Source organism: Botrytis deweyae, assembly GCF_014898535.1.
Source record: "Botrytis deweyae strain B1 chromosome Unknown BDEW_017, whole genome shotgun sequence".
Classification (NCBI taxonomy): Eukaryota; Fungi; Ascomycota; class Leotiomycetes; order Helotiales; family Sclerotiniaceae; genus Botrytis; species Botrytis deweyae.
This window is the reverse complement of record NW_024066224.1, coordinates 400,048-416,368: the sequence shown is the minus strand read 5'-3', so window position 1 is coordinate 416,368 and position 16,321 is coordinate 400,048. Positions and strand designations below refer to the sequence as shown.

The window sequence follows — 16,321 nt, the reverse complement described above, 5'->3', positions numbered from 1 at the left end:
AGTGAATCATTTTGTCAGGGAAAAGAAAAGAAAAAAAAGTAGAACAGGGGAATGAATGAATAAGTTCAAAAAAAGTGCACCGTACGGAGTACTGATGCTCTACATATTAACTACTTTCGCTTTGCTCGCGAGTCGCGATTTGGTAAACATACTCCTTTCTTTCTTTGCTTTTACTTATTGCTGTGTAATAAAATTCCTGATAATCCAACTGTGAAATTCTCGAACACTCTTTCTCAAATCGTATGGTATTGTTGTCGAAAGCAGGAGGGGAAAAGAATCATCCTTAAAAAGTAAAGGCTTCACACATTCTGCGAGCACCATACATACATACTCAACTCACCCAGCATTCATACACCAACACCACCACACCAATAATCCTGTGAACTTCTACCGCGCAGAAACTCTTCAAGATCCCAAAATATATCCACGTTTCTGCATCATTCCAAGGAAAATCATCCCGCCACAGGCCTGCAGGATATCCATCCCTCGGAAACCTATCATCTCAAGACCACCATGTCATATTACAACAGCGCTTACGATGATTACAATGAAGAGCAACATGGGGAATATCAACCTGCTCGAGCCGGTTGGAAACAATCTTCACCAACGGGACAAGGTATGTTATAGAGTTTTTATTACAATCTATTCCAACATCCATATCAATATCCATATCAATATCAATATCAATATCAATATCGGGCCAACAATACGAAAGGGGACATGGCATTCACATCAAACGTCGTCAAATTCGGGAGAGTTAAAAAAAGAAAAAAGTATAATCGATGATTACCAGATTTGCCCTTGTATCGCTCATCCGGGAGGGGGGCGCATGGCATAGTCGCAAGCTTGCTTTCCGCTGATGTCCGGCTGTGACACTACGTACATAGTAATCCTACATCCAGCCCAGCTAGCACTCACTCACAACTTTCTTATTTCTATCTCTTTGCGACTCACTCATAAGATACACAACATCTGCCTCGACTTGACTGTCGCAAATTTCAGACCATCTTCATAAACATCTCGGAATCCAGCTAATAATTCCATTTCGATTTTAGAAGCGTATCAGCCTCCTCCTCGCAGCGCCAGTCTCAATAATCCTACAACTCCAAATTCTAGTAACAATATGAACGGTTATGGTGGGGGGTATCAACAGAACCCCAATCTGGGGGCGACCTTCTATCCAGGAGGAGGGGACGACTTCTATATGCCTACTACTAATGTAGTGTCTCCAATGCCACAAAGGTACGGTTTTATTTTTCATTGTTCGATTTGAGAAAGGAAAATGGTTTATGGCTATGGTGTGCCATTCTGCCACTTTCATCCGACAAATATCGAGGTGGGATGAACGCCCATTAATGAGAAGTATAGAATCATGCCAGAGGTACCACATAATATGCAAGATAATCTTGCAAATCTGGAACTGAATTCAGATGGACGAGTAAGCTCACATTCAAGTGTTTCTAGTCAATCAATGTATAATGACAATTCACAGCACACCAGCGAATCGCCGCGGTCGAGTTACAGCAATCGAAACAGCGGACCGGGCTACACAGCAAACTACGAACATACAAATGCGGCTATCTATCAGAATTTAAAGGGGCCTTATGGTACGCCACGAGTCCAGCCTGATTCCCCGAGGTTTTCACCATTTCCAAAACCTCGAAACGCAGGTCAGAATGTACCTTTGTCGGATGAAGATAAAGAGGAGGTTTTGGAGAGAGCTAGACCCATGGTTTTGAAGTCTAGCGACCCAGAAATGCAGTTGGCATGGGCTCAGGATGCGTTGTCATGGGTAGAGGTAGCCAGTTCTACTTACGAGCGAAAGAACGACGACTCGCGAGCCCCAACACCCAAGATTGAACATCAATTACGAGTTGACGCTATAAGCATCGTCAACTTTCTCGCAGAACAGCAACATCCAAAGGCAGAATTCATGAAGGCGATGTGGTTAGAGTTTGGTAAATTTGGGTATCGAATGGATAAAAAGGAATCGTTCCAAGGTTACCAGCGAGCTGCACAAAAAGGATATGCTCGAGCAGAATACCGAATCGGAATGCAATTCGAGAATACCATGAACCCTACCAAGGCCGTTGAACATTATCAAAGAGGTGTATACTTGAAGGATTCCGCGGCAAACTATAGGCTTGGAATGGCTACCTTACTCGGTCAATGTGGCATGCAACAAGATTATGCAAGAGGTATAGATCTGATACAATTTGCAGCCGACACGGCGGACGAGAATGCCCCTCAAGGCGCCTACGTTTACGGAATGTTACTCGCCAGAGAGTTGCCAAACATTACCATGCCTGATGAATATCTACCGTATGATTTGAACGAAGCCAAAATGTTCGTAGAAAAGGCCGCTTATCTCGGATTTGCCAAAGCACAACTCAAGATGGCTCAAGCTTACGAACTTTGTCTATTTGGCTGCGAATTTGACCCTGCACTTTCTTTACATTATAACGCTCTTGCTGCCAGACAAGGAGAGCCCGAAGCCGATATGGCCATCAGTAAATGGTTCCTTTGTGGCTATGAGGGTATCTTCGAGAAGAATGAAGAATTGGCTTATACATATGCGCAACGTGCGGCTGAGACAGAAATGGCTACAGCCGAGTTCGCTATGGGCTACTTCTATGAGATTGGAATGTATGTCAAGAAAAATCTCGAAATAGCTTCACAATGGTATGACAAGGCTGCCAAGCACGGTAACCAGGATGCTCTTGGGAGAATCGATAGCATTAGAGCAAACCACACACTCTCCAAGGGTGATCATGGAGCGGCGATTCAACGTATCAAGTCAACGCACGGTTCTCGAAGAGGAGCCAGGCCGGAGAGATTTACGCAAGCTAATGCTCCACCAATGCCAACTATGGCAGAAGATTACTCCTCACCAACTCCTCCCGTGCACAGTCAAAAGCCTAAGGTCAAAAAGGGTGCACCTGCGGGTATTCGTCCAATCTCCATTGCACCATATCCAGAGGATGACTACAGTCCTGGTAATCGCGGTAATGGTAACCCTCCCAGATCTCCGAGATATCCTCCACAAGATGGACTGCGACCATCAACCTCAAGTTCGAACCCAGCATCAGATCGACCATCTTCTGCTTTTGGTATTCGCTCTCAGCAACAACCACCTCATTTGGGAATTACACATCAAAACACAGAGCCTATACGATCATCATCTCCTATGGGTCAAATGCCTTCACAAGGTCGCAATCCATCACCCAACCGCGCCCCAAATATTCCTCCAATGAGTTTCGAATCTGGTTATCAGAATCCACAGCAAAGACCTCCAACTTCTGGATCAAGGCCTGGAACTGCACAATCCGTCCAGTCGTTTCAGTCTCAACAATCTGCATATGGTTCCAGACCAGGACCTGGTCAGAACGTCGTACCCCCACGAGGCGCTTCCATGACGCCAGTTTCGGCTGCTTCCTCTACAGCAAGCAGAAAGCCAGTTGGTAATCCAATGTCTCCGCAAGACTCGAGACAATCTTCTGTCTCGTCAGCTCCTACTACTCCTGCTCCTACTCCAGTTGCAGCTCCACCAAAACCATCTGCTCCTGCTAAGAAAGGACCTGCCACTTTTGAGGAAATGGGTATTCCACAAACCAAGAGTGAAGGCGACTGTGTAAGTTTTCAATTCATTATAGCTTTGTTTGATATGGTTACTAATAATTTTGCAGGTCGTTATGTAACTGCGCTTTATAGTTCTAAGGGATTCATATTTGGGAGGGATTTATATAGCATGACCATTTGCGAACCCGCCGCATTGTGAATAATTTTTTTGATTTGAGCATGAGTTTTTGCGCATATATATATACATTGGGTGCGTGCATAGCATATACTTAAGTGATATGGATTTCGTTCGATTTGGAGATACTTTGGACCTTGCAATGTGTAGTAGATCTAGGCTTCTATAGTAGGTAAAGATGGAAGATTTTTGATAGGTGAATTCTAAGGTAGCTGAGAAAGGGGATTAAAAATAGGATTTGAACTAGGAAGAGACGCATTTCTTAGTAGAAATAATATGATACCCTTTACATAATATCCTTAGTATCCAATCTCTCTTACTTTCTCTCCATTCCCTTCTTCCCTTTTCCTCGGAAAGAGCATATTTTCCATCTTTTCTTGGTGGCTCAAGTGAAGTGAAGTGAAGCTTGAAAATGATGGATGAATGGATTAGGGTTAGCGTGGTTTGGAGAGGATGAAACTTGAGTTGAATTGAGTTGACTTTTCCTTGCGGATTTCACTTCACCACTACGGTATAAGAGTCAGATCGGGTTTCTATATACTTTGAACTTTGAAGTTCAGATGAGAATACTTTGAATTTGTTTATTTTTCTCTTGTAATCTTATAGGTTACAGATTGATACTTTTCTTTGATATTATACGCATACCTACTCATTGTCTCGTTCATCTTTCTCATCCTTCTTTTTCAGCAGACAGTTAGAGTAGATAGCAGAGAAGAGGAGAGAGGAAGATAGAGAGAGGAATCGATCAAATGCGCATCTCCATTCTCTTTTTCCGCTATTATTGGGTTCTCACGATTGATACACTGGAATTTGTTTTCATTCTTGTGACGATCGCTTTTATTATCTTGAGATTATTTGGTTGAGGTGGTGTGTTGAGTTTGATTGTTATACTGTGTTTCACGCCTTTGATATTGAGAGAGGGAGAGGAAGAAGAGAGAGAAAGATTCAATGCGCATTTCCATTCTATTTATGGGATTCGATTGGCTGTTGATTGTTGATACATTGGAACTCGCTTTTATTCTCATTGAGGTTACATTTGTCGTTTTGAGGTTGTGGGGTTGAGGTTTGAAAGAGACTTATTGAGATCTTCGAGGGGAAGTTGAGAAGTTCATGTCGGCAAATACTTCGAGAGAAATTTTCATCCATTTGATGATTATTTTCCATGCGGTTACATTGGTTTTTGTAATCTTGCGCGCTATTCTCGTACAGCTGCGCCAGCCGACTTGTCGGTGTAAGAGGAATTGAAGTGAGAGTTGTCCGTCTCTTCTGTCTTCATTTTACTTCAAGAAAGTTAGCACCAGGTGGATTTACAAGACATTTATATCTTTCATCACAATCATTACGAACACAATACTCGTTAATTATCTTCACGACTCGACCATATCAGATACCACTCACCTTGATAATCAAGACTTTCGATTCTCAAACAACACTCGAAAACAACCATCACCATGCCACCCAAACGCAAAAAGTCTCTCCTTGAGTCCTCAACCGAATCTCCCACCCCAGATGACAACTTCGACGTCGCATCCGTTGCATCTATACCTTCTACCGCATCCGCTACGCCCGTTAAACCCAAGGCCAAAAAACCTAAAGTCGAGAAAGGAGAGAAAGTCGAGAAAGTGAAAGCTCCTCCTAAAACCAAAGCTTCTATTAAAGAAAAGGCCCCACTTAAAGATAAAGAGGCGAAAGGAAAGGGTTTGATTAAGGAAGTCAAGGAGACGAAGGAAAATAAGGAAACGAAAGATACTAAAGTTATAGGTAAAGATGGCAAGGAGAAAGTGAAAGCTGTGACGGGTGATGAGGCACAAGAGGTATTGTTGGAATATTTGAGTAGGGAGAATAGACCTTTTAGTGCGGGGGATATTAGTGGAAATTTACATGGCAAGGTATGTATTTCTCTCTATTTTCGTCTCGTTTATCTTGTCGCAGTACCTCATCCCATCCCATCTCACCTCACATTCCCTTAATCCTTTCCATCTCATACTACATCCACCCCACCATAAAACATCCGAATACTAACAACCAACACCCCATCAGGTAACCAAAACCCTCACCGACAAACTCCTCAAAGAACTCTGTAACTCCGGCCTCGTTAATGGAAAAGGTACGAATGGCGATGGAAAGGGCTCACAGTGGGTATACTGGGCCCTTCAAGATCCCAATTCTTCTCTCTCCCCCGAACAACTCGCAGAAATGGATTCTCAGATTGAAGATCTGCAGGGTAGATTGCCGGAATTGAAAATGGATGCTAGGAAATTGAATATACAACTTGCGGGGATGAAAAAGGAAATGGGGGTTCAGGAATTGAAAGATGAGATTGAGAGATTGGAGGAGGGGAAGAGAGAGAAGGAAGAGAGATTGAGGGGATTGAGGGAGGGAAGGGAAGTTGTGAGGAAGGAGGAGGTGGAGAGGGTGGAGAGGGAATTTACGTATTGGGGAAAGATGAGGGGGGTTAGGAAGAGAGGGTTTGAGGGGGTGGAGGGGATGTTGTTGGAGGGAATGTCGAAGGAAGATGTTTGGGAGAAGGCCGGGATTGAGGGGGATGGGGAGGGGGAGTTGTGATTTTGAGGGTGGATCGCATGTTCAAGACTTGAAGGAGGATATTTGCTTGTTGTTTTGCTTGAAGGTAGATTTGTTTGTGTATGAGGATAGGATGAGCATAAAGACCAGAGATGCTCTATCTGGAAAAATCTTGAGGAACCAGGACCTGGAGGGAAATCAAATGGCATCCGTGGATCATGAAGTCGCACGGTGTTTTATACATAGCTGGTTTTAGCATCGTTACTGTATATATATGAAGCCAATACAGGAGATCAATCTTCACATCAAAGACATGAAGATTACTATTCTACAAACCCTTGTTAAATAAATAACAAGTGATCCATCCCTTCTCGCTTCCAAAGCCAAGCGGTTTAAATATCAAGACGGTATTAAATCACCTAGTTATATATATATATATTTTGATCCCTTCCCACCTTTCTAGTCCTTTACATACTTATTTGATTTTCTTCAAGTACCTAGGTAGATTAATGTTCTTCGAATATACAAACCTATCCGAGTCGCGGTAGATACAGTAGATACTAAATAGTTTCGATACAAGTTATAATAAATGCTAAGTGGGATTTATATTGATATCTTCTTGCTATCTCTCGGGTTTCGCTTGTTACTACTAGATATGTCACTTGTTGAGAGATGTGTTTTTGGGATGTGCTTTGAGGATGTATTTCTTCTGTTTTGTTTTGTTTTGTTTTGTTTTGTTTTGTGTAATAGGGATGGATGGATGGATGGGCTTTGGAGTTTTTTGTTTTTGGGTTGTGGGGGGGATTAAAGAGGTGATGAGGATGTGCTGGGAAAGTAAAATTGGGAGGAGCAGCTGGAATGGGTTATAATTATAATTATAATGATTTTGATAGTGATAGTGATTCTGATGCTATAAGTTTGTTGATGAGTATCTTTCTTTATACTAGGTAAGTAGGTGAATGAATATATTGATTCAATGTACCTAGGTATTGGATTAGGTAGGTAGGTAGATTATCTTAGATGGTAAATGATAGATTAGATATCTAGTGATTTATATATAGACCGTGAGGAAATTTTGATTGTGTGAATTCTGTTTGGGTAGGTAGGTAGGTAGGTAGGTAGTGGAAGATGGAGATGGGATGGAGATGGAGATGGAGATGGAAATGAAGATAGAGATAAGATAGAGATAGAGATGGAGGAGATAGAAATAGAGATGGAGATAGAGATAAAAATGAACATAGAGATAGAAATAGAAATAGAAATAAAGATAAAAATAGAAATAAAATAAAAATAGAAATAAGATAAAATAAAATGAAAATAAAAATAGAGATAAAGATAAAAATAGAGATAAAAATAAAAATGAAGATAGAGATGGAGATAGAGATAGAGATGGAGATGGAGATAGAGGTGGATGAAGTATAGAGATGAACGAGATTCAATTTGTAAGTATCTAGATAATAGAGTTTGTTATTTATAAGAATACTAAATAATAAAAGATAAATATGAATGAGAAAATTGAAGGGAGATCCATTGTTTGAGTAGATGAGATTTGGGGTTGGGGTTGGAGAGGGAAGTGTCATATGAGGAAATGGTGGTGTTATGAGAGTGAGAGTGAGAGTGAGATTTGGATTTGGATTTTAGATTGTTGGGATGTTAACCTTATAAATGAGAAGAAAGGAATGGGGGTGAGCTGGAAGAGGATGAGGAGAGAAGGATTAGGGGGTTGGAATGATGTAGGGAAGTGTACTAGAAGATGGTAGGGGAGTATCTGGATAAGTATTACTATAGGTAGGGAAGATTAGGGGGTGAGAAAGTAAGGTTGGGGATGGTTTTAGTTTTTGGGTTGGATTAGATGTTCGATTGCTTGTGAGAGTTGGTTGTTGAGATGAAGTGAGTATCTGAAATGTATTCGATGTTTGAAATATACTCAATGTTCAAAATGTATTCAGTATCTGAGAGGTATTCAATGTTTGAAGTGTACACAATGTCCAAAATGTACACAATGTCCAAAATGTACACAATGTTTGAAATATATTCAATATCCAAAATACATTCAACATTTGAGAGATTTTCAATGTTTGAAGTGTAAACAATCTTCGAAATATATTCAATATTCAAAATCTACTCAATGTCCAAAATCTATTCAATCTTCGAAATCTATTCAATATCTAAAATGTATTCAATGTTTGAAGTGTAGATCCAATGTTCAAAACACATGCAACAATCAAAACCCATCCATTTTCCCAACAGTGCTCAGCAACCCAAACCTCCTCATTATTTAACTGCGACTCAGACAATCAAATCTGAATCTCTATACCGAGCAATGGGGAGGGAGGGTATGTCAGTTGCAAAGGCAAGAAGTATGGATGATATCGTCAAATCGTGACTGTTCTTTCCCATTCAAGATATCAATATCCCCCCCCCCCAAAAAACGGAAAGAGTGATAGAGATAAGTCCTCTATTTAATGTTAATTTTTCTTCTCTTCTCTTTCATTTCTCTTCTTTTCTTTTTGAATCATGAATCGCAACCCCGTTGATCAAAGCACAATTTTTTTTTGATATTGTCTCAATATCAAAATGAGTTACGCAACCTTTTTGGCCACTGTGGCCACCATTTTCACTGTTTTGGCAGTACTTTGTGCTGCCCCTTTCGCTTTCGACAGAATGGGTTGGCGATTTCCTGGGGCTCCGCCGCTTCCTCTTCCGCCGCCTCCTCCCCCTCCCCCTCCCCCTCCCCCTCCCCCTCCCCCTCCCCCTCCCCCTCCCCCTGCGCCTCCCGCTCCCGCTCCCGCTCCCCCTCCTTGCGATGCTCGTGTTCTTGCACAATTGCAACGCGATGTTCAAATTATACGCCAAGTCTTGACTGTTCTCGGCTTTCTTGCTCTCCGAGAGCAGGACGACGCGACAGATGAGATGATCGACATCTTCCAAAATCTCACCCTCGGTTAAATACAACACTCGACATCGACACTATTACTATTACCTATCCTTATCATATCCTTATTAATCACAAATATAATTATCACCAGCGTCAAGTTTGCACTTCTCCGCAGTGTTGGTGACTAGTAACCTTCGGGTGAAGCCAAGACAAACTTTGCAATCATCTAGTTTTTGTTTCCAGAACTAGCATCCTTTCTGCAGTATAGCTCTCTGAACTGCAAGAATACGGCTTTGTTCTCCGGTGTCAACAGTGAGTCAAATTTGAAGTCCTCACCACCCTCGAAAGCAGAACATAACTCTCCAGCCTTCGGCGAAACCTTTACTTCATCTTGAGCTGTTTTATCAGTCTTAACGCTAACTCTCCATTCCAGCAGAGTTCTGAGTAGTCTTCTCCGCGTTTCTGCTGTGGGCGGAAGATGTCGACTCCACAATTCCCCCTCCGGCTCAGATCCCAAGTCCATCCATCTAGTGTAGAATCTTCCCCATCCAAGACCTTCGCAGTACACGATATCAATCCTGTATTCCGTAGGACATCTCTCACATCTCATCACCCCAAAACCGACCGCATCCAAGAAAGAACGGGGCGATAATCTGATATGCGTACATATCGTCTCTGCTGGAGAGAAGTAACTTCGAAACGCAGTGTGTTTTTCACCGCAATCAGAAATGAATACACTTTGCAACCGATGCATCAGATGCCCTTCAACAATACGACATTCTTCTCTATATTGTCGTACATACTTTTCCCAGTCAGCCATCCTCACGCTCGGACTGGACATCATCGTCACCAGTTCCGTACACGCGGGATTCTGATGCGCTCTTTTCAAGGCCATCTTGACCGCAGTCGAACCAAAAAGAGTACTAACTATACTACTACATCTCCCCCAATCCTCAGACACACAAGCTGGAAGACGCAACCCATCGTACCGACGTGTTGTACTCTCAGCACTGTAGGTTATATCGCAATATCTGAGCAAATTTTCCATATTGTGCAGTCGATTGCAGGCAGAACAAGCAATGCAGTTTGGGAGATCGAGGACTATAAGATTCAAGAGTGCAAGTGTGTGTTCATTTGAGGAAGCGATTCTTGAGAAGTATTCACCTCCGAGTTTTTCTTTGAGTTGTCGACAGGAAAGGGAAAAGATTACTGCGGATTCGAGAGGGAGAAAGTCCATGATATGGAAGAGGATGTCTACTGGTATATCTTTTAGGGTGGAAGATCGTAAGGCATCGGGTCGCGCTTTTAGAATGGAAGCCGATAAGGCATCGGGTCGCGGTGCAGGAGTGGGTTTCTGAGGCTTTCGGAATAGGACAAGGAGCTTTCGAAGAGGATTCATTGTGAGAGATTTTGATTAGTGTGTTACACAACGGAAAGCTTTGAGGATAGAGGAATGACTTTTTATTATGTAGGAAAGTATGAGCGAAGAAAATGGATGGGTGAATCATACATATCTGTTCTCTTATTTTCAATGACGATGAATCTAGTCTTAGTCTTGAATATAGTTGTTTACACGTGATAATTAATCAACTGTTACTAATTTAGTCACTTATTAGTTTCGAAACTATCATAGACTATACTATCTGGCACTTGGAAAAGATATACCAATCAGAGATCACGTATACTCGACCTCTCAATATAAGAATGCCGACGAGAAAAAGAACTCTCAAGCCTGTTGGAAATAGAGTTTCAAATTTCAGAGAAATCTTACCATTTTATATCCTTAGCCATGAATAAGCTGGGATATGAGATATGATATGATATGATATGATATGATGTGATATTCACCAACTATTCCTGAACTTTCGGAATGATGGGATATAAGAATTAATCATCTCTACCTACCTACCTAGGCAGTAGGTAGGTATTGCTTACATCCCTCTATAACCCGCCTCTTCCTAACGAATCGAAAACCAGTAGTACCGATGTCTATTCTCCATTCTACATTCTACTTTCTACACACGACTTTCCGCCCCGTGAATCAGGAAAGGGGTTTCGAATTGGTGTACCTATCCATAGTTACTCATATCTATGAAATGAATTTACATACTAGGTAGTGTTGAACTCCATGTACTATGTATAGATGTAATATCTATGATATGGAATAATCCATAAACATTAATATCAAAGCAAATTAAATATCGAGTAAGCATCGGAGTAGAGAACTTCTCCTTCTTCTTCTTCTTTTTCTGTTTTTGTGATATATATCTACTGTGGATATCTGATCCGGGTTGATCGATTTCTCTGCTTGAGTATCTAGTGCTTTCATATATGATGCATGATACAGCATATTAATATATCATAGAAGATACCTAGTATCATCTATTTCTTATAGTATTTGTAATAGTAATACTGTATTATATGGTGTTTGATATTCTTGATAGATGTTGAGAGTGAAGTTAGATATGTTGATTTACCTACTTGGTGTTTGTTGTGTGAGATTGTGTGTGTGTATAGGTAGGTATAGGTAGGTAGGTAGGTATGTATGTATATCGCGAATAGAGAAAGCAGATGGAAAGTAATGAGATGAAATGAAATAAAACAAAACAAAATAAAACAAAAGCAGACCAAACAAAAGCAGAGATTCAGACACCTACCTACGTACCTATCTACCTATCTAGATACGATATACAATATACAATAATTATACACCAGCTTACGCGATACCGATATCGAGACTGCTAGAGTACCGCCACTTTTGTCCGATGATATAATCTTATAATCTATAGGTAGGTATGTGTCTACTCTATATCTGCTTTGTATAGATACCTAGGTATATATATATATATATTACATAGATACCTAGGTAGATATCCATTGTAAAACTCAACCCAACCCAACCCAACCCAACCCAGTCTCACTTGATCTGGTCGGATCTAGGTAAGCGGTATATGTTTACATAGGTATACTATTATCAGTACCGATGTCAGTACCGATGTCAGTACCGATGTCAGTACCGATATCGAAGCGGAGAATTATCTCCAGAGTTAGGTTGGGTTGATGAATGTATGTGAGTGGATGTGTGGATGTGTGAGTGAGTGCATGTATGTATGTGTGATACTATCCACATGAACATTCATTCATTCATTCTTTCTTTCTTTCTCGTTTGTCGGATTTTAGAGCTGTAACTATTACCTAGGTACCTAGGTAGCTGGAGGTGTTTGTTTATTATTCTTGGTTGGGTTGGACTGGGGGCTTGATGGAGGGAGGGAGGGATGGATGGGATGAGACATAGAGATAGAGGAGTGGATTGTGTGACATGTGATTTGTGATATGTGATTTGTGATAGGATATCGGTACCTAGGTATTGTAAGTTATTACCTAGTAGGTATATACTGAAGAATGCTTTGTAATAGATGAGATCTATGGATGGGATGGATGGATGGGTAGATATGTTGCTAGAGCGGCTGATGGAATGGGATACCCGTGGACTGATCGGTAGGTAGGTAGGTACGGAGATCAAAAGATGGGATGAATGATGAATGAATGATGAGGCGAGAAAGAGATGGAGATTGAGATGGAGAAAGAGATGGAGAAAAAGATGTGGCTGATGATTCGAACTCGATGACATCCATCCATATTAATGATTCTTGGCTGTGTGGTTTAAGGCTGGGATGGGAGTCAACTTTGCTTGTTTGGATATGTACTAGGTACACCAGGTAGGTATGTAAAGAAGTATACTATTTAGGTATATATACCTATACATAGATTGAATGATTACTATTTATCAAGTACTGTACTTGGGAGTCTTGGGTATCCAATGCATATCGATATCGCTTCGGAGAAATCGAACTCGTTTAATAAGGTTTAAGGTTAGATCAGATCGGATTTATATCATCTGATACTCAGGTTCCCGCCATTCTTGGTGCTTGGGAATGGATGGATGTGTGGATGGATATTGGATGATGAATGAGTGATGTTAGTAGGTATTCGGATACGATGGGATGGTATTTGATGAGTATTTGCATGGGTTTGAAGCTTCTCTCATTCATGTATGCGGATGTGTAGATAGGTAAGTCGGGTACCCTACTTTCGGGCCACCCCCCTTTTGGGCCACTTTTTACACCAAAAATACACCAAAAATGGAACTTATAACTTTCTTATTTATGAATAGAATTCAATAAAAATTTATATATATATAATTTAAATCGATTTAAGCTTATTCTAAAAATTTTAGATTTTTAGGATTTTTCTATATTGAAAACTAGAATTTCAAAATATTTTTTTTAAATTTATATAAAAATCATATATAAATTTAAATTTTTTATAAAATCTTTAATAAATTTCTAATAAAAATTACTAAAAATAAACTATAAATTTTACTATAAATTTATAATATATTCAATATAAGAGATTCAAAAAAATAATTTTTTTTTATAAATAAATATTTATAAAAATACTTTTAAAATGATAAGAATTATTTATACTATTTTAAACTCATTATATATCATATTTTTATATCTATTAATTTTTTGAATTTTTTTTGAATTTCTATATAGATTCAAGTTTAAATATTTCAAAAATATATATAGTTTTCTTTAATAATTATTGTTAAAAAGTATTAAAGATTTTATAAAAAATTCAATTTTGTATATGATTCTTATACAAATTGAAAATCGATATTTTGAAACTTTAATTTTCAATATAAAAAAATCCTAAAAATCTAAAAATTTCAGAATAGATTTAAATCGATCTAAATTATATATATACAAATTTTCATTAAATTATATTACATATTGTGTCACGGAATTCACCGTATAGTTTAACTTTACAATCACTAATCCCGGTATTCCTTTAAAATACTTATTTCTATAATTATTAATATTATTTCATTCATTTTATTTATATACCCTACATATTTAATTAAGTGAATATCTTATCTAATTAAAATATATAAAGTAGATATAATTATTAAAATTATATTTTAAATTAATCTAATTTATTATTATTTTATATATTTATTTCTAAATCAAAATAATTATTAAATATAGTTATTATCTTTGTAATAGTTATAAGCTTAATTAATATTTATATTATACCTTTATTATATATATATATTTTTTAATTATTTTGATTTATATATACTTTTTTCTATACCTTTTTATAATCTTGTTATATTGAAATTCAATTTCTTAGAAATTATTTGATTTATTATTTATAAATATTAATCAAAATAGTTTTTAAATCTATAATATTTTTATATATCAAAAGATATTTGAAAAAATATTAAACTATTTAATTCCAAATCTATTTTAATTAGTTTTAAAAAATTCTTAAAAAATAAATTTTTTTTTTATTAATTGATTTTTATTTATGATAAAGATTAGTTTATTAAGGATCTATTTAAACTCATTATAATCATTGATTTTATAAAAAAATATAATTTAAATAATTAAATAAAGCATTTTTTTAATTTTGATATTTATAAATAATCTCAATAGAAGGATTTAAAAAAAAACATTAAAATAATTTTATTACTATTCTTTAAAGAGCCAATATTTAAACCTATAAGATCTAAAATAATTATTTTTTAAGATATTTTAGTTGAGTATTTTACATTTCAAGGAAAATATTAATATTAAAAAGATAAATATAATATTATATATAAATCATATCAGAATATCTATAAATAGATTACAAAAATAATAGATATATTTTATTTTATAAAACTCATTTTTAAAAACAATAATGCTAAAGTTTTATTACTTAAAATAATTATTTAGAAGCTATAGAATAAGTTTATATTTATTATAATAATTATAAAATCTATTATTGTTTAAAAATATCAAAATATTTTTTAATAAACAATTATAAATAGAATTAATTTAATTAAATAATATAATAAATAAATTAAAACTTATATGATCGCAAAGTTATATTATATCGAAGTGGAAGATAATTTAATAATTATAAATTTTCTATAAACTATGAAAACATATATACTCTTTACTTGAACGAGCACTATACTTATTCAAATAGAGACTAATAATTAATTCAAAATTCTCAATTACTTTTTAAAGTAATTTAAGAATATCTTTAATAACTTAATTTATTAGAACTTTTTAATTTCTAAAGGCAAGAGTATATTCTCGATTATCAATTTCGAATTTAAATAAAATCCTGGTAATCTATAAGGAAAGCAAAATAATACTAAAAAAAAAGTCTTTAAAAAAATAAATAATTAATACAAATATTTTTATAAATTAGAATCTGATTAAAAAAATGGAAAAGTGGGTGGGAATTATTATTTCAAAATATACTAGTTGGTGGAATTTATATTTATTAAGAAATGCAATTCCCGAAATCCGATTTTATTAATAGAGAAGAAATGTAATAATATATAAGAAAAAATTAAGAATAATTAATGATTAAATATATATAAAATATAAAAATAAAAAGAATAAATCAATTCAAAAAATAATAATTATTAATTCTATGATTTATAAAATTCTGAATTAAGAATAATTATCTATCTTATTCAAGATTCTATTAATTATAGGATTTATATTATTATTTCCAATTTATTTTATTAATTTTCTAATAGTATTATATTTAATAATAATAATATAATATATTTTATCAATAATATTAATCTTTTTAATAAATATAAATATACACTTTTATTAATATTAAATTATGTTGAGGTAAAAATATTAAAAATATAGGTTATTAAATAAGATACTTATATAATCAAGAATATTCTCTAAAGACCTTAGGGTTTAAAAGGTAATCTAATTCTTTTTAATATTATATATATTTCTGGATTTTATATTAATATTATCTCAAAAACAAAGTTTTTAAATACTAAAATATGATTTTTAGGAATAAACTCTATATTATAAAAAAACAATTTTGAAAATAATTATATTATTATTCATTATATTTATAAAGATAATCTTTTATTTTTAGAATATAAGTCATTTTCCTTTTATTTAATCAATCTAAATATGATATCTATAAATCTAAATTTTCTTATATATCCCACACTTAATTCTAATATCAAAAACTATTTTATCAATCAAAAGATTTATTTAAATTTCAAGAGAATTTCATAGAATTTTAATATAAATAATCAAAATATTTGAGTAAAAAAGTTTTTAAATATC

General features: G+C 36.1%; 4 protein-coding genes across 4 annotated transcripts; 3 read left to right on the top strand and 1 right to left on the bottom strand.

The window, feature by feature from the left end:
• Window positions 1–513: 513 nt before the first annotated feature.
• EAE98_007357 (uncharacterized protein) lies at window positions 514–3,698 on the top strand (the record flags this gene model as incomplete). The annotated part of the gene is made up of 5 exons (XM_038954980.1): window positions 514–616; window positions 1,056–1,242; window positions 1,369–1,438; window positions 1,493–3,631; window positions 3,687–3,698. The coding sequence occupies 5 exons, from the start codon at window positions 514–516 to the stop codon at window positions 3,696–3,698; spliced, it is 2,511 nt and encodes an 836-aa protein (XP_038808630.1).
• Window positions 3,699–5,205: 1,507 nt separating this feature from the next.
• EAE98_007356 (uncharacterized protein) lies at window positions 5,206–6,319 on the top strand (the record flags this gene model as incomplete). The annotated part of the gene is made up of 2 exons (XM_038954979.1): window positions 5,206–5,643; window positions 5,795–6,319. The coding sequence occupies 2 exons, from the start codon at window positions 5,206–5,208 to the stop codon at window positions 6,317–6,319; spliced, it is 963 nt and encodes a 320-aa protein (XP_038808629.1).
• A 2,535-nt stretch (window positions 6,320–8,854) lies between these two features.
• On the top strand, window positions 8,855–9,226 carry EAE98_007355 (uncharacterized protein; the record flags this gene model as incomplete). The annotated part of the gene is made up of 1 exon (XM_038954978.1): window positions 8,855–9,226. The coding sequence occupies one exon, from the start codon at window positions 8,855–8,857 to the stop codon at window positions 9,224–9,226; it is 372 nt and encodes a 123-aa protein (XP_038808628.1).
• A 155-nt stretch (window positions 9,227–9,381) lies between these two features.
• EAE98_007354 (uncharacterized protein) lies at window positions 9,382–10,554 on the bottom strand (the record flags this gene model as incomplete). Its single annotated transcript, XM_038954977.1, has 1 exon — window positions 9,382–10,554. The coding sequence occupies one exon, from the start codon at window positions 10,552–10,554 to the stop codon at window positions 9,382–9,384; it is 1,173 nt and encodes a 390-aa protein (XP_038808627.1).
• Window positions 10,555–16,321: the final 5,767 nt, after the last annotated feature.